The 27,053-nt window shown below is 42.5% G+C and overlaps 1 protein-coding gene across 4 annotated transcripts in view; it reads left to right on the forward strand.

Moving 5' to 3' along the window:
* Positions 1 to 27,053, forward strand: part of DMRT1 (doublesex and mab-3 related transcription factor 1) — a 110,245-nt gene that overhangs the window by 62,247 nt on the left and 20,945 nt on the right. For all 4 annotated transcript variants that reach the window (XM_038769836.1, XM_038769837.1, XM_038769839.1 and 1 more), the window contains one exon: positions 5,965 to 6,109. In XM_038769836.1, coding sequence (XP_038625764.1) covers positions 5,965 to 6,109 — 145 coding nt within the window. The remainder of the gene's footprint in view (positions 1 to 5,964; positions 6,110 to 27,053) is intronic.

The following is a 27,053-nucleotide window of genomic DNA, read 5'->3' on the forward strand; positions in this document are numbered from 1 at the left end:
AGAGGAGGAGACAGGTATTAAAGTAAATTACTGATAGGATACATACATAAGTGCTGTGGGGCTGTGGGTGGGCTGATTGTCAAGTGCTTAAGGGGTGTGGATCCAGCTGCGTAGGTGGCCTAGAAGAGAGGGCAAATAGAAGAAATGAAGGTCTACTCAGGGAAGGCCTCTTGGTGGAGATGTAATTTTAGTAAAGCTTTGAAGGTGAGCTTTGAACAGTGAGGGTCTGTTGGATATCAGCGGAGAGGGAGTTCCACACCACAGAGAGGATGTGGGCAACGGGTCAGCAGTGAGGCGAGAACATGGTACAGTGAGCAGGTTGGCATTAGAGGAGCAAAGTATATGGGCTGGGCTGTACCGGTAATAATAATAATAATAATAATAATAATAATAATAGTATTTGTTAAGTGCTTACTATGTGCAAAGCACTGTTCTAAGCACTGGGGGGATACAAGGTGATCAGGTTGTCCCGTGTGGGGCTCACAGCCTTAATCCCCATTTTACAGATGGGGGAACTGAGGCATAGAGAAGTTAAGTGACTTGCCCAAAGTCACACAGCTGACAATTGCCAGAGTCGGGATTTGAACCCATGTAATCAGCAAGGTGACAAAAAAAGAAAAAGTAAAAATAAAGAGCTGTGGCTTGAGCAGCTAATTACATGCAGGTAACGTGCAGAGTAGAGATTAATTTAAAACCGTAACTCTGTATATTATCAGTTGCCCTCTTAGGTCAGATGTCATGTGGATCATAGACCCAGGAGACTTTATTAAAGAAAGTGAACATCTGTGTTTAAATAGCATTAAAGCTCAACGTTCTCTAACTGCTCTCATTCCTGTTTATAGGCATTCCTGAATTTAGCCTCTTAAATACTAGGCCAAATTTGGGGGGTGATTTTATTAACTTTTCTGCATTTTAATTTTTGTCTACAGAGGGTTTAGAATAGTTCAGGCATATTCAAAGCTTAAATAGAATATCAGTCATATCATTTATATATAGACTTTCAGGTAAACAGAATACATTTTTTTCCACCCACCCATTTCCAAATTGTTTTCCCAAATGAGTAGGCAAAGAAACTAAGTAGCATTAAATTAAGCAATCAGTTGCCTCTGGTTTTGAAGCTCTTTTTGTTTTTTTTTCTCCTGGAGATTCTCTAATTTATTGTGCCAAATTGGCAGTATTTAGATTTTACTAGCCTTTACAGAGTCCTTTAGTTTAATTCAGCTAAAGCCTGGAAATTTTAAGATGTCTACTTCTGATGTTCACAGAAAATATGGCAAGTCTAGAATGACAGAGGCAGACTCTAAACTTTCTAAAAAGAGGCTTCATAAAAACCTCACTGGGAAAGTGGTCCTTCAAGCCTTTCTTAACCCCATCTGTTCTCCAGATTCCAAATACTACCAGTTTTCTTCCAAGGGAAAGATCAGAAGACTTCAGAAAAATAACCATTAGTCCTGGGTGCAAGACAATAAAGCCTCCAACCCACTAGGGCTCGCACTAACCAAAAGCTGCAGGGTGGAACCAGCTGAGCATTGGGCACCTTCCTGCTGACCCCAACATTCATTCATTCATTCAGTCGGATTTATTGAGTGCTTACTGTGTGCAGAGCACTGTACTAAGCGCTTGGGAAGTACAAGTCGGGCAGAAGGGAGGGGCACTTTAATTTTGGTGCCATGTGTCACAATGCAGTTTGGTCTTTACACCTCCACACCTGGTTAATCAATCATATTTATTGAGCACTTACTATGTGCAGGGCACTGTACTAAGCACTTGGGAGAGTACAGAGAAGCAGCATGGCTCAGTGGAAAGAGCCCGGGCTTGGGAGTCAGAGGTAGTGGGTTCTAATTCCGGCTCTGCTGCTTGTCAGCTGTGTGACTTTGGGCAAGTCTGGGCCTCAGTTGCCTCATCTGTAAAATGGGGATGAAGACTGTGAGCCCCACGTGGGACAACCTGATTACTTTGTACCTACCCCAGCGCTTAGAACAGTGCTTGGCACATAGTAAGTGCTTAACAAATATTCATTCAATTGTATTTATTGAGCACTTACTGTGTGCAGAGCACTGTACTAAGCGCTTGGGAAGTACAAGTCGGCAACATAGAGAGATGGTCTCTATCCAACAGTGGGCTCACATTATCATCATTATTATTATTATTACAGTACAACAGAATTAGCAGACACGTTCCCTGTCCGTAACAAGTTTAACTCTCACTGGGTCCAATGCTGAAGTCTGTGTGCTTTGTTTGTTTTTGTAACGGTATATCAATCAATCAGTTGTATTTTTTGAGCACTTACTGTGTGCGGAGCACTCTACTAAGCACTTGGGAGAGTACAGTATGACACAGTTGGTAGACACGTTTCCTGCCTACCATGAGTTTACAGCCCGGAGTGGGAGACAGACATTAATATAAAAAAAGATTATGGATATTTTTATAAGTTCTGTGAGGGCTGAGAGAGGAGTGAATAAAGGGGGCAAATTCAAGTGCAAGGGTGACACAGAAGGGAGTGGGAGAAGAGGAAATGAGGGCCTAGTCGGGGAAGGCCTCTTGGAGGAGATGTGCCTTCAATAAGGCTTTGAAGGTGGGGAGAGTGATTGTCTGTCAGATACTAAGAGGGAGGGCATTCCAGGCCAGAGGCAGGATGTGGGCGAGAGGTCAGTGTCAAGAAAGGCGAGATCAAGGTACAGTGAGTAGGTTGACTTTAGAGGAGCGAAGTGTGCGGGCCGGGTTGTAGTTTTAAATCAGGGAGGTAAAGAAGGAGGGGGCTCAGTGATTGAGTGCTTCAAAGCCTATGGTAAGGAGTTTCTATTTGATGAGGAGGGGGATGGGCAACCACTGAAGGGTCTTGAGGAGTGAGGAAACATGGACTGAACGTTTTTGTAGAAAAATAATCCGGGCAGCAGAGTGAAGTATGGACTGGAGTGGGGAGAGATGGGAGGCAGAGAAATCAGGAAGGAAAGTGATGCATAAATCAAAGTGGGATAGGATAAGTGCTTGGATTAACATGGTGGCAGTTTGGATGGAGAGGAAATGGCAAATTTTAGCAATGTTGTGAAGGTTGAACTGACAGGATTTGGTGACAGATTGAATATGTGGGTTGAATGAGAGATGAGATGAAGATAACACCAAAGTTACAGGGTTGTGAGACAGGTAGACTGATAATGCTGTTCAGAGTGATGGGAAATTATTTGCTTATTTGTTAAGCACTTAGTATTTAGCAGGCACTGAACAAAGTGCTGGGGGTAGATGCAGGCTATTCAGGTTGGACCCAATCTATGTCCCACATGGGTCTCACAGTCTAAGTAGGAGGGAGAACAGATATTGGATCCCTACTTCACTGTTGAGGAAACTGGGACACAGAGAGGTTAAGTGACTGGCCCAAGATCACAGAGCAGGCAAGTGGCGGAGCAGGATTAGAACCCAGGTCATCTGACTCCTAGGCCTGTGGTCTTTTCATGTTCCTTCATTAATAAGATGCCACAAAAGCTCAAAGATATTACATTGATGAACTATTTGAGAAGAAAGGTGAAAAATCTGAATGTGATAATTGGTAATCAAGGAGGGATATAATAAGTGCTACCCTCTTGATGCACAAATCCATGTTCCCAACTCCACCTTCTCCACTAAACTCAATTCCCTCGTTCCCCAATTCCAGTGTCAATTTTGTTTGGACGTGTTTGAAAGCAGTGGGGAAGAGGCTGTTAGGGAGAGTGAACAGTTGGAGATGGTGGTCAGGGAGTGAAGCAGGGAGGGGGCAAGTATTTTAATAAGATGCAAAGGAATGGAGTTGAGGCACAGATGGAAGGGGTAGATTTTGAGAGGAGGCAGGAGATCTCTTGCGATGCCACTCAGAAGGATGGGAGAGTCGAAGCAGGGCAGAAGGAGGGTGGGGCTAGAGAGGTGCAGGGGAGATTTTAGGGAGTTCGTGCCTGATAGTTTCGATTTTATCAATTAAATAGGTAGCAAGGTTGTTAGGGACAAGAGACGGGACGGGATTTGAGGAGGAAGTTAAAAGTCTGAAACAGCTGGCATGAGAATCAATAAGAATGGAGAGGTATTGTTGCTGGCCAGAAGAGAGGGCAGAGTTATAGCAAGTGAGGATGAGATTGAGATGGATGAGGTCAGCCTGGTGTCTGGATTTCTGCTGTCAGTGCTCCAGAGCTCAAGCTCAAGAGGAGAGAAGGCATACTGTGGAGGTGACCCAGGGCCATGGATTGGTGGTAAGAGATTGACACTGGGACAGGGGAGCAAGGGATTTGAGTTCAGTGGAGAGGGCAGTGTTGAAGGTGTGAATTTTGTTTTTTTGAGAGAAGTTAGGCTTGGTATTAAGACCAAATGGGGCATTCTTTGTTGCCAACTTGTACTTCCCAAGCACTTAGTACAGTGCTCTGCACACAGTAAGTGCTCACTAAATATGATTGAATGAATGAATGAAATTCTTACTTTGGAAGCAACAAATATAACCGCACAGTAAAGGACAATCTTTGTGTAGGCTTAGTGTGGTTGAGAATGTGGGCCCCAAATTGGCCTTTTCAGCTACTCATAGTCGGGAATCATTTCCCGTCAGTATCATCATCTTTATTTGTGAAACATAACTATTCATGTGGCCTTCAGAAAACTAGAGGCCCATATAAATGAAAGAAGCATCCAATATGCTTGACAACTGTTTATCATTACATGATTTCACAATTTGTCATTGTGTCTACTAGAAAGTAGGAATTCCCTCCTCCCTTTTCCTCCACCATCTTGTGTAATTGTTAATTTAGTTTGTGGGGGGTTTTTGACCGTATTATTTCTGCGGTCCATCACCAACACAATTGTAAGAAAAATGTGCTTTAATGTACGGGAAGAGGCTGAAACGATGTCCAAGATAGATTCTGATAATATAGCAAAAAGCTATATTTTTCAGACAAAATGAAATATATTTCCAGAAGGCAAATTAGAAAAATCAGCGGCATTTGAGACTTCTGTTGTAAATGTATACTCCAGTCTATTGTGATGCAGTCATGTATGTGTGTGTCTGAGGAGTCAGACCCCAAGAATTAACAGTTGGGAGGGTTGGCATCAGAGGGGCTTCCTTTTCTTGCTGTCGCTCACACACCCAATGCAGATCATCATGACATTACCACCTGTTGTCCTGGCCAGATTTTCTTTACATGCCCTGCTCTTCTATCACTCACCCTACTTTCTTTTAGTCCTTTCAGCATCCTTCTCTCTGCAGCTTCCCTGTCCTTGCTGTGCCCCACCAAATCTGCCCCGAACATATTTTCTTTGCCTCCCTATTCTGCCGGGGCCATCCCTTCTCTGTCATGCAGTTCTCTTGGAGCCCACACTTCCAGGAACCCCCGAACCTTTGGGGCAGCAAGGATGGGACCGTCAAGGGAGGAGGTCTGAGGGCCCTGACCTCTGCCAATTCCCCTCCCCCCTTACTCTGCCCTGGTTCTATCTGGGCCCCACACAGATTTGGTGGTCTCAAGTAGTTCAGGCTACAAGACACTGTTGTGGTACTGAAGGGATGGAGTGGGTTTTGTATTACAGATTTTTTTAATGACACATGGGGCAGGTTTGAGGTTGCAGAGAGTTAAGAGAAGAAGAGGCTAGGGAAGTCATAGGGACTAAAGTTTAAAGGATTAAAGGAGAATGGGGCTAGTCAGGACAGAGGAGGGGGTTGGGAGCCAAGGAAGGGTGTGATGAGTAAAGAGAACAAAATATTGTAAGGAAAGTGAGAGAGAGAGAGAGAGAGAGAGAGAGAGAGAGAGAGAGAGAGAGAGAGAGAGAGAGAGACTTACCTGGGAAAGAGGTGGCAATGACATGATTATTTACAATCACACCTGCCTGCAACAATTTAGTCTGTGAGGATAAATGTGATTTGGTAACTTTATATTGAGCATTTTTTCATTTTAGAAATTATGACATAACAAAAATGTAATTCCATTTCAATATGCTTCTTTCTTTTTATTTTTAAACCAGATGAAGACCACTGAGAATCGCCATGCTGTGAGTTCTCAATACAGGATGCATTCCTACTACCCTACTACCTCCTATCTGGGCCAGAGTGTTTCACAGATCTTCACTTTTGAGGAGACCCCTACTTTCTCAGAAGCAAAGCCAAGTGGTAGGTGCAGAGTCACCCGACTCGGAGGCATTGTATTCACTAAGTATAGCCTGCAGGGCAAATGTTGGGATTCACTTTAATCTGCAGAGTGTTGCCACCCATGGCAACGCCTCATTAATGCTGAGCCCCTGGCGAATGCAGTCACCAACCCTTGTAATATTGCAGCCCTCGATGCTTCTTTCAGCTCATAGTGGGTACCGTAGCTAGAGGGCAATAGGGTGCTGACTGCAGGCTCAGCTCTACTCCAGAGCCACCATTTGCAGCTTTTAACACACTTTCCTCCCTGTTAACCTTCTCTTCATCAAGACAGTCGGGAGGGGGCTGCCCACAGAAGATGGATGAAATTAGGTGAGTGGCCCCCTAGCAAAGCCTTCCCAACTTTTAACTACTGTATGCATTAGAAGACAGAGAGTGTCTCGCACTGGAGTTAGAGCCATGCACCAGTTGTGTAAGAATCCATAGGGCTTGTTATGTCTATCCCCATCAAAGCAAAGATGCCCTCTTGAGAAAGAACTGGGAAGGATGAGAGAGAGGCTTTTGGTGTGGGAGTGAGCTGAGGAAGTGAAGGGGAGAGTTTGAGAAACTCCCATCTGAAGATTTTGGTTTGGTTGAGAAAGTGGCATGGTCATCAGAGATGAGAGATGGGCACTGGGGTTTAAAGGAAGGAGTTAAAGGACTCATAGTTTGTGGGGACAATAGGCATGGGAATCAGTGAGGGAGTTGGGAGGGAGTTAGAGGAGAGAAAAGGAAGGTAACAGGTATATACAACTCACTCAAGAAGTTTGGGCAAGAATGGGGACAAGGAGCAATTGATGGAAGCAGCATGGTTTAGTGGAAAGAGCCCAGGCCTGGGAGTCAAGGACATGGGTCCTTAATCTTGCTTGCTGTGTATCCTTGGGCAAGTCACTAACTTCCCTGTGCCTCAGTTTCCTTAGCTATATAATGGGGATTCAGTGCCCATTATCCCTCCTGCTCAAATCAGAAACCCCATTTGGGACAGGGACTGTGTCCGACTTGATCATCTAGTGTCTTCCCCAATGCTTAGTATAGTTCTGTGTACATAGTGATTAGCAAATAACAAAATTATTATTATTATTATTATTATTATTACTATTACTATGCAATGGGATCCAGAGAAGGCTCATTTAGAATAGGAAGGACTTATTTATAGGGTATGAATTTTTCAGCTTTTATTCAATTTAACCTGGTTTCTACTCCTAACTCCTTTAAAAATAAGCAGTAAACCAAGAAGCCTAAAAAATATTGTTTGCTGCCAGAGTAAATTTGAGTAAATTTACAACTTCATCCTAATTCTTCCATCATTGATTTAAGGTGATTTAGAGCATTAAGGGTTAATAGAAACAATTCATATTTTGAAATGCAATATCTAGGTTGTCATATTTAAATACATCAAAGATATAGTATATATTTTCTAGAGAATTTCCTTTCTCCCCATTCTAAAAGAGTGAAGTTTCCATGGGTAACTGATTCATTCATTCATTCATTCAATTGTATTTATTGAGCTCTTACTGTGTGCAGAGCACTGTACTAAAGGGCTTGGGAGAGTACAAAATAGCAATAAACAGACATTCTCTGGCCACAATGAGCTTACAGTCTAGATTCCTTAAGTCAGTGTGTGCTTATCTCTTGTATTTTTGTCTTTCTTTTTGCCCCCCCAAGTATAGAACTCATCTTAAAACTACAAGTTTGGCTATTAAATTTTGTAATGATACGGGAATCTGATGCCATAATTAATCAAAGTTGCCTTGATATTTGTATTTTTGTTAACAGGTAGCTGAGATGTCAAACATTAATTTAACCATTTGAGAAATTTGTGAACTGTGAATCAGCCAGTCAATCAATGGAATTTATTGAGTTCTTACTGTATGCAGAGCACTGAACTAAGTGCTGAGGGGAGTGCAATACAATGGAGTTGGTAGACAAGTTCCTTTCCCACAAGGAGCTTAGAGTCTAGAGGGGAAGACAGACATTAAAATAAATTACAGATAGGGGAAGTGGCAGAGTATAAGGATACAAACATAAGTGCTGGAGGGTGAGTATCAAAGTGGCTAAGGGGTACACACCCAAACAAGTAATATTACCCATGAAGTACACCCCATGCTAATGTTCCTGTGTGAATCATCAAAAGCAAATTTAATATTTATCCCCCAAGTTTTTGAATTGAATACCTAATTTGTCATTAATTTTTCATCAAAATTAAAACCCAGTAATTATCACCTCAGTTCTCTTTTTCAAATTGAAAAATCCATAGCCTGTGTGTTCTCCATTTGAAGAGAGTATGTGCCTGTTTCAGGTGGAGAATTATTCCCTGAATAGTTCTTACTTCTGCTCCCACCCACCCTTCTCCCATAATGATCGCTATTTCCTTTTTGTAATCATTTAGATTGCTCTTGGAGATGAAGTTTTTTTTCCCAGTTCCCTTTCGTCTTGTCGGTGTCTCTCCTGCCTTAACAGAGTCTGCGTTATTCTGCTCTCTCTCCCGTGGGTGAGCATTTGTTGCTTGTAGATAGCATTTCTTCTCACATTCATCACCCCTTTCCCATTCACTAATGACCCTCTTGGGTTCAGTGAGTTTAGCTAATCACATCATCAATTGCTTCCATTTAAAAAAAATTCCTAGATCCAAGCTCAGTTATGTGACTGATGTTCACCTAAACACTTGGTATTTCTAATTGAGTTCCCTTTATGGGGAAATAAAAGCTCTATCCCTGCATTCCTCTTTAAGTACATATTATTATATATTTTTCATCTTGTTTTTAAGTTTTTTTAAACTCCAAATTGTACACTGGTTTCTCCAGTGTATTAAGTACTGGGTTGTTTTGTCCATGGCCTGGTTTTCTAGCCATTTTGCACATTGATATTGTTGTCTAATTCATTTCAATCATCAAGAACTGGTGAGCAGAATTTCTGCCTCTGAAGACTTTATCTTTTCTGCCAGTACATTCAGAAGATAGAAAATCTGCAGAGTTTTACTATCAGTAATCTTCAAGTGAAAGACATTTAAGCAACTGCCCTTTGCATACTGGTTAGAGCATATCTCGTTGGGCCAGGGCATAACTGTATGTAACGGGTCTGTGTAGGTTTACGTGTGTGTCTGTGTGTTCATTACATTGTCTTTCATATTAGAAGAAAATGTCACTGGCAGTAATATCCATGTATGGCTGCGAGTGTTGCTGAAAACACCAATGTCCTGACTTTCACTGGTGTGGGCATGTTTGTTATTTGCAGCACCTGGAGTTGTGTGTACTTGTACCTCCTTGTTTCCCCATTCTTTCCAAGGTTCTGTTCAAAGTGCTGCCTCTTTTTGATTGCAGTGTGCTAGGCTGGTCTGTCTGTGGCAATTGACTCCTTACTTTTCAGTGGAGATGCTGTCTTGTCATAGGCTTTGTTTTACTAAGTCCTCAGAACATTTCCTCCGTCATCTTAGTGTCGCTCATTAAGCAGCAGCTGTTCTGTTATACTTTTGGTTCTACCTTTACGGTATCTGTAGACTCCATCCTGTCCTCTCCATCCAAACTGCACACAACTTGCAGTATCTCTAGAGTCCTCTCCTCTCCATCCAAACTGCTACCACACTTATCTAAGCTCTTATATCCCACCTTAACTACTACACCAGCCTCCTCACTGACCTCCGTGCCTCCAATTTCTCCCTACTGAGTCCATATACTTCACTCTGCTGCCTGTATCATTTTCCTAAAAAAAGTTTGCCCCTGCCTCCCCACTCCTTGCAAACCTCCAGTGGTTGCCTATCCACCTCCACATCCAACAGAAACTCCTTACCCTCAGCTTTAAGGCACTTAGTCTACTCTCTCCCTCCTAGTTTACCTCACTCATCTCCTTTTACAACTGAGCCCTCACACTTCACTCTAACACCAACCTAACCAGTGTACCTTCGTCTTGTCTAACTTACCACCAGCCCCTTGCCCACATGTTCCCTTTGGCCTGAAACTCCTTTCCCCTTCATATCTGACAGACCATCAATCTCCTCACCTTCAATGCCCTCGTAAAATTGCATCTCCCCCAAGAGGCCTTCCTTGATGAAGCCCTCATTTCCTCTACTCACTCTCCCTACTGTGTCCAACCCAGTTATCTTGTATCTACCTCAGTGCTTAGAGCAGTGCCTGGCACTTAACAAATACCACAATTATTACTATTATTCTTATTGTTATGCACTTGGATCTGTACCCCTTTAAGCCCTTGATATTCATCCCCCCTCAGCACCACAGAGCTTGTGTACGTGCCCTTTGCCCTGCCATTTCTCCTATTCATTCATTCATTCAATCGTATTTATTGAGCGCTTACTGTGTGCAGAGCACTGTACTCTATGTTTGTTTTGGTGTCTGTCTCCCCCTCTGTACTGTGGACTCCTTGTTTTCAGGGATCGTGTCTTCCAAATTCCATTCTGTTGTGCTCTCCCAAGTGCTTGATGCAGTGTTCGTCATACAAAAGGGGCTCAGTAAATACTAATGATTAATAATAATAATAATGGTATTTGTTAAGCGCTTACTATGTCCAATGCACTGTTCTAAGTGCTGGGAGGGATACAGGGTGATCAGGTTGTCCCACGTGAGGCTCACTCACAATCTTAATCCCCATTTTACAGATGAGGTAACTGAGGCCCAGAGTCACCCAGCTGACAAGTGGCAGAGCCTTGATTAGAACCCATGACCTCTGACTCCCAAGCCCGTGCTCTTTCCACTGAGCCATGCTTCTTCTCGTTGATTGATTGGAGTGAGCTAAACTTTGATGCTAGGAGAATTACTTCATTTTAAGACTTTGCTTTTGTGATTGTGTCTTGCCATTTGATGTTGAGATTAGGCTATGGCACTGATGGAACTGTGGCATCTGGGGAGTCTAGGTCTCACAGCCATAGACCAGGTCGGACAACAATGCAGCACTGCAGACCTTTAGTTTGCATTTATGGCACTAGCTCAGGGGCCCTAGAACAGGAGAAAGGTACATGGGAGCCTCAGACAAATGGAGAAGTAATTTCAATAGCTGTGCTAGAGGCAGAGCAGGAGAGGCCGGGGGTAGGGAAGAGGTGGGTTTTACTCAATTACCAGGTACATCTAGAAGGGCCAACATGTCATATTTACTTCTAATGAAGTTAAAGTCAGCTATCTTATTGCAGAACCTCTTTCTAAATAGACATTCTTTAATGTAACTATATAATCAGTGTTATTTATTGAGTGCCTACTGAGCGTGAAGCATTGTACTAAGCACTTGAGAAAACATCAAAAATAAGACACACATTCCTTGCCCTCAAGGAGCTTACAATCTAAAAGGGAAAACAGGTACAAACTTAGTACAAAAAGTGGGGTTAAGGGTATCAATCAATCAGTGGAATTTGAGCGCTCACTGTATGCAGAGCTTGAGAGAGTACAATACAACTGAATTTGTAAGTTCCTTGCCCACAAGGAGTTTACAGTCTAGAGGAAGACGATATAACACAAAGTAGTTCAATAATATCAGGACAAAACAGCCAAATAAGTAATTTAGTGCACAAATGAAAATCCAAATACAACCGTACATATACAGATGAACCCCAGGTTTCCAATGACCATATTACATGAAATCTGGGTCTCCATCATGCACTAATTGCTGATGTTAACTCAGAACCTTTAAGTCCACTCCCAGCGTTAGTGTTCAGTCAACTGCAGGGAAATCAGTTCTCTCCTCTTGCCTCCCTTCTGCCCTGCACAACCTCCCGAATATGGACTGGAAACCCAGTTTCTTCACTGCAGTTGGGGCTTTGCGGGAGAGGTGGGCACAGATGGGGTTGGATTGGAGGGGCATAGATCTAAGACATTCTCTTCTTTCTGTGCTGCCCTCCTCTGCCATCCCTCTGATCCAAGCAGAGAAGCAGGGCTTCAAGTCTACATCCTGGAGCAACAAAATCCTGCTAAGCCACTTCCCCCTTTCCCAGCTTCCTGTTCATTAACTGTAGCCCAACAGCTTGAACAGGGCCCCCACTGTCCCTATGTAAAGTTAACAGATCCCTCATCAACTGGAGGTACCTCTGGGCTAGAGGGTCACCTGGCTTCCATGGTGATAAAAAGCTGATAGGCAGCTAGAGTAGGGACAGAGGTTTATGCTGGAAGGAATTTGGGGAAGATAAAGCAGCATTAAAGAACATGGCCTAGTCAAATTGAGCCTCTTCCTGGCATTTGATGGCTAGGCAGTGGGGTCTCGGGACATAGCTGTCTGATTATCTGTCCCAGCTGGGACCTGGTACTGGTGGTGGCAGCTCTTGGCTTGAGTCGGGGGCCGTGCAAGGCTCAGTGGCAATGGAGCCAGTTTAAATTTTATAAAGGGAACTGATCTGGTTAATATGTACAGGGGAGGGGACAGATTTGTGGGTAGGCCTGAGCCTGTGGAGGCTGGGGAGTTGGGTTTGGGATCATGTCCACTAAATTGTAAACTCCTTGAGGGCAGGGATAGTGTCTACTAACTCTGTTGTACTCTCTCTACCAAGTGCTTAGTTCAGTGCTTTGCACATATTAAGCCCTCAATAAATATCATTGATTGGGCATGGGGTGAAGGAGATTTCAAAAAGCTACAGGAAGGGGTGGGAATATGGAGGTAGCGGGAGGGCAAGTTTAATAGGCAGGGCAGGGTGTTTAAGTCAGGATCCAACATGATGGAAAAAGATGTCCAACTTGCTCTGTGACAAAGTGAAATTCTCCGTGCTTTCACTTTTCCTTTACTCCAACCTGCGGATCATTTCCCTTGTTGCCATGTTCAGCTGTCCTGTTCCTGTGAAAGGATATTTTTATTCATTCTCAAGTGTTGTGCCTATTCCAAAGGGTAGCATGGTATATGTACGTAATGTGTTCTAAGTGGAATGCAAAACTGCATTATATATATGCTATTTGCTATCGAGATTGCTCTGAAAAAGCTAGCATTTTAACACAACTCGTTTATTTTTGATCAGTTGATTAGTACAAGTTACTCAGGTTGGACACAGTCCCTGTCCCCCTTGGGACTCACACTCTTACTCCCCATTTTACAGATGAGGTAACTGAGGCCCAGAGAAGTTAAGTGACTTGCCCAAGGTCACACAGCGTACACGTGGTGGAGCTGGGATTAGAACCCATGTCCTTCTGAATACCAGGCCCTTGTTCTATCCACTAAGCCATACTACTTCTCACATGTAATAATAATAATAATAATAATAACAATGGTATTTGTTAAGCGCTTAATATGTGTGAAGCACTGTTCTAAGTGCTGGAGCATTAGTAGGCTTGTTTTAGGTGGAGAAGTTAAAGAGCAAGATTTTTTTTTTGCATCAGCAGAAGAGATGAGACATATCCCATTGTGTCCATTTGGATTTCAAACATTATTTAATGAAAAGGAGGGAGCTTGGTGAACTGGGAGGGGTAGGGTGTTACAAGTGTGTTAGAGAGTGTGACCTGGAGGAAGCTCAAGGGAGCAAAATCATCAGGCAAGGAGAGCATAATGTTGCACACTGGTTCTCTCGATCCATGCAAGGCATAATCATGAAGAAAGTTGCACTCGTTCCACTCTCCCTAATTTTACATCTCGCTACCAGCTCTAAGGGCTTGTTCCTTACCCAGGTTTTATAATTTTTATTATAGCTATAGATTGTAGTTGTATCTGTGCACATACACTCACACACAAAAATATCCAAGGTTTTAGGACATTTTTGCTTGATCTTGTTTACCTTGGCAGCAGGAAATGGAAAGGTTATTGCTTTGTAATGTGGTTATTTGGCATTTTGGTTTCTTATGAGACTATCCTTACTTTAATTTGGAAAACAAGAAGCAGGATTACCTTTTTTTAGGTGTCTCAGTGTAAGGCTGTGGTAGGTTAGAGAAGTTTGCTTCTGGCTGTTGTGTGGAAAGATTTAAGTCTTGAAACCTGGACCTCTGACTCAAGGGAATGACTGTGATAACAAGCGGTTCTTCCTGCTGGATGAGAGAATCTTCAAGAAACAGGGATTTCCACATTTCATGAGCTTACTACTTTTCAAATAATACTCAGTGTTTCTTGAATGTTTCCCTGAGTTTTCCTGTTCTAAGTTTTTGCTAGGCTCCAGACAATCCGTTCCGTTCCACATCACTGGGTTTCTATCATGCTTTCAGATTCTGCTTTTTCTGATACTTGTTTAAGGCATATTTTACTTGACTTGCTTGAATGACTAATATCTGTGTATCTTCGTGTATTGTACACGGCTGCTGAGGGTGGAAATGTCCACCGCCTGAGGCTTCCCTCAATTTAGATGTCACTGAACCCAGGTGGACAGCGATTTTCATTTCATAATAACGGATGAGTTTACTTCCCCAGCACTGCTCCTCACAGGCATAGCTTAGGCCAAGTATAAGTTGAATAACCTTCAGGAAAGCTGTGCTGTCCTTCTGTCGGCCGCTGTCTTTGAAAATTGCCTCCAGAGTTAGTGAGCAGGAACAGTTAAGATTTACAAACAATGATGAAGCTTGTCATGCATCTTTCACCATTCATCATCTAGGTGCCGTGGCTGGGCGGTGAAGTGTTCTTCATAAAAACCAGCTCAGTGTGAAATACACCTCGCTGCAATGTTTACTGCTCTGAAACTCGTCAGCAGCCCTTTATAGTAAATCCAGATTGCGATGTGACATTACAGTATATCATTGCAGAGCGTGGTGGGGTTTACACTAGGAATGAGTGCAGTTCACACCAGATGAGATGTCCAAGTTGAGTTATGTAGGAATTTGGCTGTTATATGGGGATAGCTTTTGTTTTTTGAACACTGAAAGTTAGCTTTATATATAAATAAATATATATAAATATAAGTATATATTTCTCTTCCTTTTATACATATACCCTCAATGTATACTGTACACCCTTACATCACATTTAAATGTGCTTTAGTTGTTTTGGATGGTGACCATATATTAGGGGCCTTCCAAACTCTAGTCAATTCAAATTGGCCTAAAAAAGATCTTTAGAAATGTGTTGGCAAGACAGTGATAGACTAGATTAATATTTCATGAAAGGCTTTTGGTTTGGTTTGTTTCTGAACTAGGAAAGTATATGCAAACAAAGAGGCAATTTATTGATTTGTTGATACTATAGAGTGATTGCTTCTTTGAGATTACAGTGTAGTGTATTCATACTTGAAGAAATCCTGCATGATAGTTAGAGTCACTTCATGGTTTATAGCCATGACTTGCTGAGGGGAAGATAACAGCGCCTTATTTTTCTTGGTGGTTCCTGCATTTGGCTGTTACTTATTCATTAATTTTTTAGCAGGTATCAAAATCCTGGTTCTGCATTAGGTAGCTTGAAAGACATTGCTTCTGGAACGAGATTGTGTGGTATTTTGGCTGAAATCTTCAAAATGAAGCACACACAGAATGTATTGAATTATCAGGTTTATTTGTATTGGTCTTAAAGGCTGATTTTTAAAAATTAGCCCTGTAAAAATGTAAAATTTAGAGATAATAGGAGTCTCTAAGGTATGTTTAATGTGTAGTTTCAATTCTCAGTTGAGTGTGCCAAAGAACTATCTTATGGTCTTGACACTCTGTACATTGTATAAATGCAACTTGAAACTGGGTTTCTTCCTTCCCAGAGTCTTTCCCAGACAATTTAGTGTTCTTTCCTTTAAGATAAAATAGAGTAAAACTGTAACAAGACTGCATTTCCTCACTTTTTCCCTAGTTCTTTGTAACATGTCTTACGTGCTTGTGATATCTAGCTGATACCCTTGAAACAGTCATAAGGTTCTTGTATTTCTCCAACTCTCCTTGTATCCTTCCCTTCTCCTGTGTTTTCTCCTTATTCATTGTGTTCTGTCCTTCCCCAGATTATAGCCTTCCAATTGTCACCTCAGTACTTTTGTGTCACCTGACACTTGTAAAGTCATAAGTATATATCTTACGTACATGTCCGATGTACATCTTATATACCATATTGCTTAATCACTAATTCACGTCCGTATCCCTCTTTTTGTCCTTATTCCTATCTAAATGAAATTATTCCAGTGTCCACTTCCCCTGCTAGACTATGAGCTCACGAGGGCAGGGATCATGTTTACTAGCTCCACTCTTCTCTCCCAAGTACTTAGTACAGTGCTGTGCACCCAGTAGGCATTCAGTGAATACCATCGATTGTCGTTGTCCACTTTCCCTCCTATCTTAGTGTCTCTGTTCTCTTCATTTTCCCCAACTTTCTCTTTTCTTGTTGTCCCTCTACTTTTCTAAATCTGTACTTCCCTTCAGTTTGTCCTCGTCTTCCAACTCTCCCAGTCTTTCCTATCTCTCCATGTCTTACTACTTCTCTCCTCTCAGATCTGTGTACCCAGCCTCCTGTAATGCACTCTTCCCAGCCTTCCTGAAGCCCTCCAAGCCCCACCACAGAGACAAAAAAAGCAGAAACCATGCATCGCTTAGCTCCCTGAAGCCCCCTTACTTCCTCCCCCCACCCAACCCCCCATCTCTGGGCAGGATGGGAGATATTTTTTGCCTACCTCCTGCCTGTGTTGGGATGGACCCAAGAGGATTCCTGAGTCTCATTTCTGATCCTGAGGTGAAGTCCAGGATGGAGAGTACAGGGAGTCCAACCACGTTTGGAAATGGGATGCAGACATCCTCTAGGTTCCTCGCAGTCACACTCTCAGGGCCCACAGGTTGGGAAACTTAATCTGGGAAGGCTTTGTGCTCAGGGGTGGGGCATATCCCAGGACAGATGTATTTTCCCTAAGGTCTTTAGTTTTTACTACTACTGAGTTTAATAGTTTAAGAAATTGCACTTTTACAATGATATATATATATAAAACAAACTCTATTCAGGATAGCAGTTTAAATTGGTTTCTCAATGTCTTGAAGGGTTGGTAGGGTATAGAGTATTGATTCAGTGGCCCCCAAAACCCAAGTCACTCTATTCCAGTGTGCACACTGTCTCATATAGTAATATTAATGTGCAGTGATTAATCAATCAATAATATTTATTGAGGGCTTACTGTGTGCAGAGAACTGTACGAAGTACTTAGGAGAGTACAATATAACGGTGTTGGTAGACATGTTCCCTGCCTACAATGAGCTTACAATCTAGAAGGAGAGACAGACATTAATGTAAATAAATAAATGATGGACATGTACATAAGTCTTGTGGGCTGAGGGAGAAGTGAATAAAGGGTGAAAATCCAAATGCAAGAGCAACTCAGAAAGGAGTTGTGTTCACTTCTGCTCAAAGTGGGTCGGGCATTTTAAAAAAATCTTTGCATGTACTTGGCAATTTGCTCCCCCCGAGTCTCATACTTGCTTGGTGCATCCCATGCCCCAGTGGAAACAATACTAGCAAGGATACCAGAGGGCAAGTGGTACTAGCACCTACATAATCATTTCCTCATGAGGGTTCTCAAAGTTGAAGCTCATTTCATCATTCTAGACAGGAGACTCACACACACTATCCTAAATAGTCTTACTTTTTTGCCCTTCATGTTCATTTTCTTGCTCCATTGCTACTCCATAGCCCCCAACTCCACCCTCTCCACTGAACTCAGCTCCCTCACTCCCGTCAGTTAGTCAATCAGTTATATTTATTGAGGGCTTACTGCATGCAGAGCACTGTACTAAGCGCTTGGGGGAGTACAGCATAACAATAAACAGACACATTCCCAGCCCACAACGAGCTTACAGTCTAGAAAGGGAGACAGATAGTAATATAAATAAATAAATAAATTACATCTATGTATATAAGTACTGTGGGGCGACACTTCACTTCTGTGTGCCTCAGTTCCCTCATCTGTAAAATAGGGGTAAAGACTGTGAGCCCCATGTGGGACAGGGACTGTGTCCAACCCAATTTTCTTGTACCTACCCCAGCGCTTGTGCCTGACACATAGTAAGCGCTTAACAAATACCACAATTATTATTCTTTCCAAGTGCCTAGTGGGGTGCTTGGCTCACATTAGGTACTCAATAAATACCACTGATTGATTTGTATTGTACTCTCCCAATTACTCAGTACAGTGCTCTGCTCATAGTAAGCACCACTGATTGAGTTATTGATTGGTTCTGTATCCCACCATGCTCACATAATCAATTATGCCTCATATGATAGAAGGAAATGAAGTAAGTTGAGGACTATCCTTTCAAAATTAGAGTGAGCAGTGTGAGAATTGTAGCTTATTTAACACAGACAACCAGAGGTTCATAGATTGGTACATAAATGAATTGGGTTTGCATGCACTCTGGGAGTTAGTGCAGATGGAAGCACTCAATCACTTTAAAGCACTCAATCACCTTGCCCCCTCCTACCTCACCTCACTGCTCTCCCATTACAACTCAGCCAGCACACTTTGCTCCTCTATTGCCCACCTACTCACTGTACTTCGATCTCGTCTATCTCGCCGTCGCCCTCTCACCCACGTCCTGCCTCTGGCCTGGAACACCCTCCCTCTTCACATCCAACAGGCAATTATTCTTTCCACTTTCAAAGCCTTATTGAAGGCACATCTCCTCCAAGAGGCCTTCCCTGACTAAGCCCTCATTTCATCTTTTCCCACTCACTTCTGTGCCCCCCGATTTTCTCCCTTTATTCACCCCTTCCTCACTCCCTCAGCACATATGTACATATCCGTAATTAATGTCTACCACCCCCTCTATGAGTTTGTTGTGAGCAGGGAATGTCTATTTTAATCTCCAAGTGCTTAGCACAGTGCTCTGCACACAGTAAGTACTCAATAAATACGATTGATTGTTTAATTGAATCTTGGCCTGAGGTTCACAGAAGCAAAATGGATAAGCGCTTAGTACAGTGCTCTGCACATAGTAAGCGCTCAATAAATACGATTGATGATGATACGTCTGTAGAGGATTGTAAAGTTTATCTATGAAAGCAATATGGAAGGAGCAAAAAAGAGCACACAGAATAAGCTAACAAGATGTTAGTCGATCATAGCCACTGGCTGATCACATCCCAGAGTTGTCAATCACCTCTTAATGTTTATAGAAGTGAAAAGTCAATGTGTAGTTGTTTAATTTGACATGACTCTCAGGTTAAGAAAGTGTAATCGCTGGAGGGGACAGTTAAGTAGCTGTGTTCCATGTCAGCCTGTCTCGCTCTGACTATTGCACTGAGCACTTTGCTGATGAGCGATAGATTTGGTTAAATACCGGGATAATTGCTAGCTTCAGCACCCGGCTCTCTTGTAATGCCTTGTACTACATTTGTTTTAACAGTTGCTTCAGGCTATTGGAGGTTTATGCTGCAAAGAGGGCACGTATGTTCATTTCCAAGAATTGGAAAGCAATTGTTACACAGCTAAATGGCCTATAATAAATTATATTCCTTCCAGACTGAAGTAACATAGGAAATGCAAATATTGAAGAAGCTCTTTGCTTCTAAATCATTTTTGTGTGCTTATCATACCAAATCCCTCACGTTCATTTTTATCCTTTAGCCTAAAGAACTTGAAGGTTAGTCTGCATTATGCCATTAAGCCAAGTTAGGAATTCTGGATAATGACAATATTAACTTAACATATGTAAGGTAATTTATGACCATTGCTTCTGGATTGGCAAAATAATGTCTGGTGAGCGCTAGAGCTGTCAGTGGCTGTTATAAAACCTAGAGCGCATGCATGGCCAAACATGAGTGTTATGATGAAGTGTGGAGAGCACAGTAAAAAGTACCAGTGTTAAAACTAAGTATTATCACAGAAAAGTGCCAAAAGAAAGACATTATAATAGAGGTGGGGAGTTGCTGAAATAGGCCAAAATTGATATTGATAGGCTGATTCTCAGAAATGTTATTGGGAGGGATTAGAGCATGCATAATAAGCAGAAACTTCTAATACTTTGGTCAGTAAAAATTAAAAACTATTAAGGATCAGTTGTTTATTAGGGTGTGCCAGGAATGCACCATGGCCTAGTGGAAAAAGCACAGGCCTAGCAATCAGGGGACCTGGGTTCTAGTCCTAGCTCTGTCACTTGTCTGTTGTGTGACCTTGGGTAAGACACTTGACTTATGTGTACCTCAGTTTCCTCAACTATAAAATGGGGATTCAATTCCTGTTCTCTCTCCTACTTAGACCATGAGATAGGAACTATGTCCATCTGATTAACTTGTATTTACTGCAGTACAGTGCTTAACAAACTCCATGATTATTATTGTTTCTATTATTGCTATCATTATCAAGCAATGGAAGTGATTCATAAGTACCTCCTCTCCCCACTAATGAATTGCATAAAAAGTGAACCCAAACTCTATCCAGGGATCTTGCTGCATTAGCTTTGGCCCTGTACACAAATGGAACAATAGATGATAATCGCCAACCCTAATGGTTTCATGTATGAGAAATGCCATTTGCTGACTCTGCAATATGTTGGTGCAGAGAGTGGCAAATAATGAAAACTATCCCTTCTAACTAAAGTTGTGCCTGTGTTGGGGTTTATTGGATTGGCATTACAACAGATAAGATGTAAAGGAGAAGTTGATGTTGGAGATCTGAGAAAGGTTTGGTGTGAGTTGTGAGGACACTGTGGAATTTCATTTTCAATCATGCCCTGATTCAATTGTGTGTTTTTAAAATAAGTTATTTTTAATACTTTATAGCCATTTGGAAGTTCCAGCCTACTGTTTTTCCAAAAAAGTTGTTCTCCAAATGCTTTTATTTTGATGTTACAGGCATGCCGTGTTGGTTATGTGTTCTTAAATATTAGTCTGCAATATTTTATATTGATGATGCAGTAAACAGTTCCCCTGTTAAAGTGGTGCACAGTAGTTATTTGAATGAAAGCTTACTAATGTTTTCTGCATTTAATAACAGTTTTCATCTCAACCACTTAATCATCAGTGACATTTATTGAGTCCTTACTGTGTGCAGAGCACTGTACTAAGTGCTTGGGAGAGTCCAAGAACAAAGTTGGTAGTCACCGTCCCATCAAGTTGAAACTTGCATATGTTTTTAATCAGTTATCCTTTAAGCGAGTGATAAAAATAAGTGCAGCCAAAAATAACTTTGGAGAAGCAGAATGGCCTAGTGGAAACAGCACAGGCTTGGGAGTCAGAGGACCTGGGTTCTAATCCTGGCTCTGCCAGTTTCCTGCTGTGCAATCTTGGGCATGTCACTTAACCTTTCTGTGCCTCAGTTTCTGCATCTGTAAAAGGGGATTCAGTACCTGTTCTGTCACTGTCTTAGACTGTGAACCCCACATGGGACAGGGATTGGGGCTGACCTGATTATATTGTGTCTACCTTAACTTTTAGTTACAGTGCTCAGCACATATTAAGCACTTAACAGACATATATTCTTATTTGAGAAATTGTGGTTTAGAGACCTGTTTCTGAACCTTTACTAAAACATCTTAATTTTTAAAAAATGAATTACTGCTAGTAAGTAATCCAGAATACAGACATAATAGTATTGTCATACTGAAAAGAGGACAGATGACTGAAGACAGTATTTGAAAAACAATAATAGGGAGTTTATGGGATCTACCTCATGGGCAAACAGAAATTTAATATCTGGGGGCTTTTTATGATAGGAAAAACGTTGGAGGCAAACTAGCCTCCTATGCGATAAGCAAAAATAGGAAACAACGTCATTTTCAGGTTGCATTGAAAGTACATTCACCATCTTGGCGAAAATTAGAAAATTAGTTTGTCTCACTAAAATAAGATTAAGCCTCTGCTAAAGGCTTAAAAACGTTGGAATGAATGGAAGTGGAGAGAATGTCCATTAACTGACAAACCTGCTCTGTTACATTGTACTCCTCCAAGTACTTAGTACAGTGCTCTGCACACAGTAAGCACTCAATAAATAAGACTGCTTGATTGACAGAAGCCTAAATAAGGAAATAACTAGACTTTAGACCAAAGCTCTTGGGAGGCAGGGGATTCTCCATTGAAGGTGCCAGATCTTTGGGAACCCCTCAACTTTGCATGCAGGAAGGGCAGCCCTAGTTACCCCTCTCCACCCCTTGGAGGTGGAGTGGAAATGAAAGAGCCACATCTTGACCCCTGCTGGCAGGACCCATCCCCTGCCCCCACCCAGCCCAGGATCTGTGGCATTTACATCGTCATCAACTAATTGTGGCATGAGGCCAAAAGCCTCCCTTGTCCCTGGCTCTGGCACCCCATGGGGACAAGTGACTGCACACCTACCTTGCCCACCACCACCAAAATATGTCAGAGTGACTCCAGCTTATCTGGTCCGTAGGCGTAAGCAAGGGGTGTCTCTGGGCATCCTCTACAATCCGGTTTCTGCCCTCGTCACTGCACTGAGTTTGCTCTCTTCAGCTCACCGATGACCTCCTCCTTGTAATATCTAACAGACTCTTTCCTAATCCTCCTCGATCTCTTGGCTACTTTTGACACTGTCGGCTACTCCCTTCTTCTACCACACTGGTCTAGTCACCTGTCACATCCCAGCTTGACTACTGTATCAGTCTACTTATTGGTCTCCCTTCCTCCAGTCTCCCTAGTCCATAATTAACTTTGCTGCCTAGATCATTTTTCTAAAACGACATTCTGCACATGTCCTCCCACTCATCAGACATCCCAGGTTATTGCCCGTTCCTCTCTGCATCAAGTGGGAAACTCCTGACCCTTGGCTTTAAGGCACTCAATCGAGTCTCTCTCTCCTACTTATTCACCTTCTTCATCTACTACACCCTAGTTTCTCTCAAACTCACTCACTACAGTTTCATTCTCTTTCCCACTTCCACCTCTTCCTCACAACCTTCCCTCTGCCCAGAACACCTTCCCTTTTAAAATCCAACAGACCACAGCTCTCCCCACTTGCAAAATCCTCCTAGAAATCATATCTTCCTCAGGAAGGCTTCCTCAGTTAATTTCGAATTTCCTCAGGCCAAATCCCTGCCCCCTCCACCTTCTGTGATTCTGTGCCACCTGAGCAATTGTATACTCACAACCTCCCAGAGCACTTATGTACGTATCTTACAGACCCTATTACTGCAGCATTCTCTCATGTCTTGTCTTGTCCTATGCTGTCGAGTTATCTCCGACCCATAGCGACTCCATGGACACATCTCTCCCAGGACACTCCACCTCCATCTGCAGTCGTTCTGGTAGTGTATCCATAGTTTTCTTGGTAAAAATACAGAAGTGGTTTACCATTGCCTCCTTCCATGCAGTAAACTTGAGTCTCCGCCCTCGACGCTCTACTATGTCACTGCTGCCCAGCACCAGTAAGTTTTGACTTGTAGCAGATTGCCTTCCACTTGCTAGCCACTGCCCAACCTAGGAATGGAATGGGTAGGCCTCCACTTGACTCTCCCTCTTGTAGTCAAGACTGGTAAAGTACTGAAAACCCTCCAGGTGCGACTCTGAGAAGGGAATTCTCTCATGAATAGATCCTCTTTTCCTTTTTCTTCCTATCTATAAATTATTTTAGCATCTGTCTCCCCTGCTAGATTGTAAACTCCTTGAGGGCAGATATCTGCTAGCTTTATTGTACTCTCCCAAGTGCTTAGTATAGTGCTCTGCGTATAAGAAGTACTGTCCATGGCAGAGGGTGCTGAGGTCTGGTGGAATTAGGGTTCCAAGCCAGAGGGAGAGCTCTCTCCCCATTTTGAAATCCTTTGTGAAATCACACTTCCTCCAGGAGGTTTTTTCTGATTGAGTCCCAATTGTCCCACTTTGTAGCCCCAACTGCAATGTCAGTACTTGTACCCACCTTAGATTGTTAGCCCCCTGAAGGGGCAGGGACCGTGTCCAATTCCCACCCGTGTATTCTCTCCCAGAGCTTAGTACAGTGCTGTGAACACAGTAAGTAGCAGCATGGAGTAGTGGATAGCGCATGGACCTGGGAGTCATAAGGTGGTGGGTTCTAATCCCAGTTCTGCCACTAATCTGCTGTGTGACTTTGGGCAAGTCACTTCATTTCTCTTTGCCTCAGTTTCCTCTTCTGTAAAATGGGGATTGAGACTATTAGCCCCACATGGGACAGGGACTGTTTTCAACTCGATTTGCTTGTATCCACCCCAGCGCTTAGTACCATTCCTGGTGCACCATATAAGTGCTTAACAAATACCAGAGCTATTATTATTATTATTAATAAATGCTATTACCATGACTAAACACTTAAGAACTTAGAACTGCCCTTCTGTAGTGCTTATGTAAGTATTTTATGTACTCTATTACCTCTATCTGTAATTTAATTCAGTATCTCTTTCCCCTACTAGACTATAAACCAATCAATCAGTGGTATTTATTGAGTTCCTCTTCTGTGCAGAGCACTGTACTAAGCTCCAGGGAGAGTACAAAATAATAGAGTTGGTAGACACAACTACTACCCTCAAGGAGTTTCCAGTTTCCCTCAGGGCAAGTATTATGTCTACTCATTTTACTGTATTTTCCAAAGCATTTAGTAGCATGTTCTGCCTTCACTAGGCACTCAGTGAATACTATTGATTGATTAACTGAGAATGAGGTAGAGTTAGAAAGTCGGCTTGGAAGGAATAAAGAAAGCAAGCTGGGAAGTAGTGGGCAGAGTGAACCGATATGCAAGGTGGGGAAAATTGGTAGAGGGCCTGGAAGCCAGTTGTAAGGAGTTTCTGTATGATGCACAGGGAAGAATTTTTCATCCAACCGGAAAGACAAACTGAGGAGTCTAGGGCTCATTTTAGTTAATCCACTAACCGTCTAGACTGTAAGCTTGTTGTGGGCAAGGAATGTGTCTTCCAATTCTATTGTATTGTACTGTCCCAAGCACTTGGTGTGGTGCTTTGCACAAAGTAAGAGCTCAATAAAAAGCACTGATGGATATATCAATTTGCTGATATAGTGTGGCGGGTGTTACCTCTCTACATGACAGTATAACACAGTTTGCCAAAATGCATACAGTGAGAATTAGAAAGGTGATGCAAAGTCTTGGGGAACTCCTATAAAAAGATTTACTTAAATCACAGAATTGCACAGTCCTATTATCAATGCACTATTCCTGTCATCTTCAGATCTCTGGTGTGAGCAGAATTGAATTAAGTGACAGATTCTGTCTTTGTGCTACCAGAACAGAGACACCTGTTATTGCTTAAAAAAGCACTGGGAGCATTGACCTATTTCTTTTTTAGTATGCGGAATCCAGTGAATGGAAAGGGCTCTGGAAACCATTATCGATGGATATTTGTTAGTCACAGTAAGGGAAATTCTGTTAGAGATTGCTCACATCATTGCTGAAGATGCTTTTCCTTGAAGTAAGATTTCCTTGATCTAGTCTTGGGCCTTTCTCTTCTTAAGCAAGGTATTGGAAAAACCTTGCTATATGCCAGCGTTTTCTAAGCTCACGTGCACTACCAGGTAGGGACTACTGGTAGCAGGGAAGCCTGTGTTCAATGACACACTCTGTGTCTTTGAGCAAAGCACCTTAACCTCTTTCTTCCTAATCCATTAGAAGGGAATTGTGGGGTGAGTTAGGAAATAAGAATAATAATAATAATAATTGTGGTATTTGTTAAGTGCTTACTATGTGCCAGGCACTGTACTAAGCCTTGGGGTGGATGGTGTTGGCACAGTCCCGGTCCCACATGGGCTCACAGTCTTCATCCCCATTTTATAGATGAGGTAACTGAGGCACAGAGAAGTGAAGTGACTTGCCCAAGGTCACACAGCAGGCAAAGTGGCAGAGGCGGGTTTAGAACCCATGACCTTCTGACTCCCAGGCCCATGCTCTATCTGCAGGCCATGCTGCTTCTCTCAAAGGGAATATTCACAAGAGTGGATGAATAATACATCCCTGTCTCTTGCAAGGGTATGTGAAAAATAATTAAATAATGCCTGATAAGAGCTTTAAACTCCTTGAAGAAAGCAAGGCATTTTTACTGTTAATAACTTCCTGTCAGACTGGTTTCAGACTCAAGTGTAGAAAAGAGTCTGCATTGGTTTCACTGATTGATGGTCTCCTTCTGGTGGCAAACAAAGGTCTAGTGACCATACCATTTCAGTTAGATGTATCAGCCGCCCTTGATACCGCTGACCATGAGGTGGTGTTGACACGCCTGCTGGAACTGCTGGGGTGAGTGAACTCATTTTTCATTGTCTCCATTTTTACTTCTCAGAGAGGTCATATAAGGTGGTGCTGGGTAATTACTTACCCACACTGAAAATGCTTTCATTTGGGGTCAAACAGGATTCCATTCTGTCACTTCTCCTGCTTAATGTATATTTAAGGCAATCAGGTGGTTGACAGAGACAGCAGGACTATCAGGATGCTGATGTCATTTTACTTTGTTCTTCGCCCTCTCTCCTCCACACTGGACCTGTAAAGAGTAGTGTTTCTGACCCTTGCTCCCTAACATCAGGGTCCAAAACTGAATTGCCAAGATTGGGCAATCATTAGAGGAATTAACATGGTCTACACTTGCTTCCCCTTTTGCTGAAAGGGGTCAGTCAGCTATGTAGTGTTCCTTGTATATGGGATTCTTTTGGATCCATCTGTCTGAAAGTATGGCACGTGGACTTCTGGGAGCGAGTTTGCAGTCTTCGCCACTTATTCTATCCCTCGTAAATGCTACCCATATATTTTCTTTCCTTAATGCTGCTCTTGGAATCAAGATGTTTTTGCAGAAAGCCCTATGAGGAATTGAAAAAGCCTGCCATTTTGGCATTATCCTTTACGCCTCCCTCACTTTCAATGCCGATTTTCAGTCTGTTGCCACAGCTCATCGTGTTCTCCTCCATAGAATGTCCTCCTCTCTGCCCAGTGGCTACCACCATGGTCTAGACCCTTATCATATCCTGGCTTAACTACTGCATCAGGCTCCTCAGTGATCTTCCTGCCTCCGGTCTCTCCCTTCTCCAGTCCCTACTTCACCCTGCCACTCAGATTGTTTTTCTACAACACTGTTTGGCATTGTCGTTCCACTCAAAAACCTTCAATCATTACCCATTGCTCTTTGTTTCCATCAGGCAGAAATTCCTGACTGTTGACTCTAAGATACTCCATCAGCTCTCT

Source organism: Tachyglossus aculeatus, chromosome X4, assembly GCF_015852505.1.
Source record: "Tachyglossus aculeatus isolate mTacAcu1 chromosome X4, mTacAcu1.pri, whole genome shotgun sequence".
Taxonomy (NCBI): Eukaryota; Metazoa; Chordata; class Mammalia; order Monotremata; family Tachyglossidae; genus Tachyglossus; species Tachyglossus aculeatus.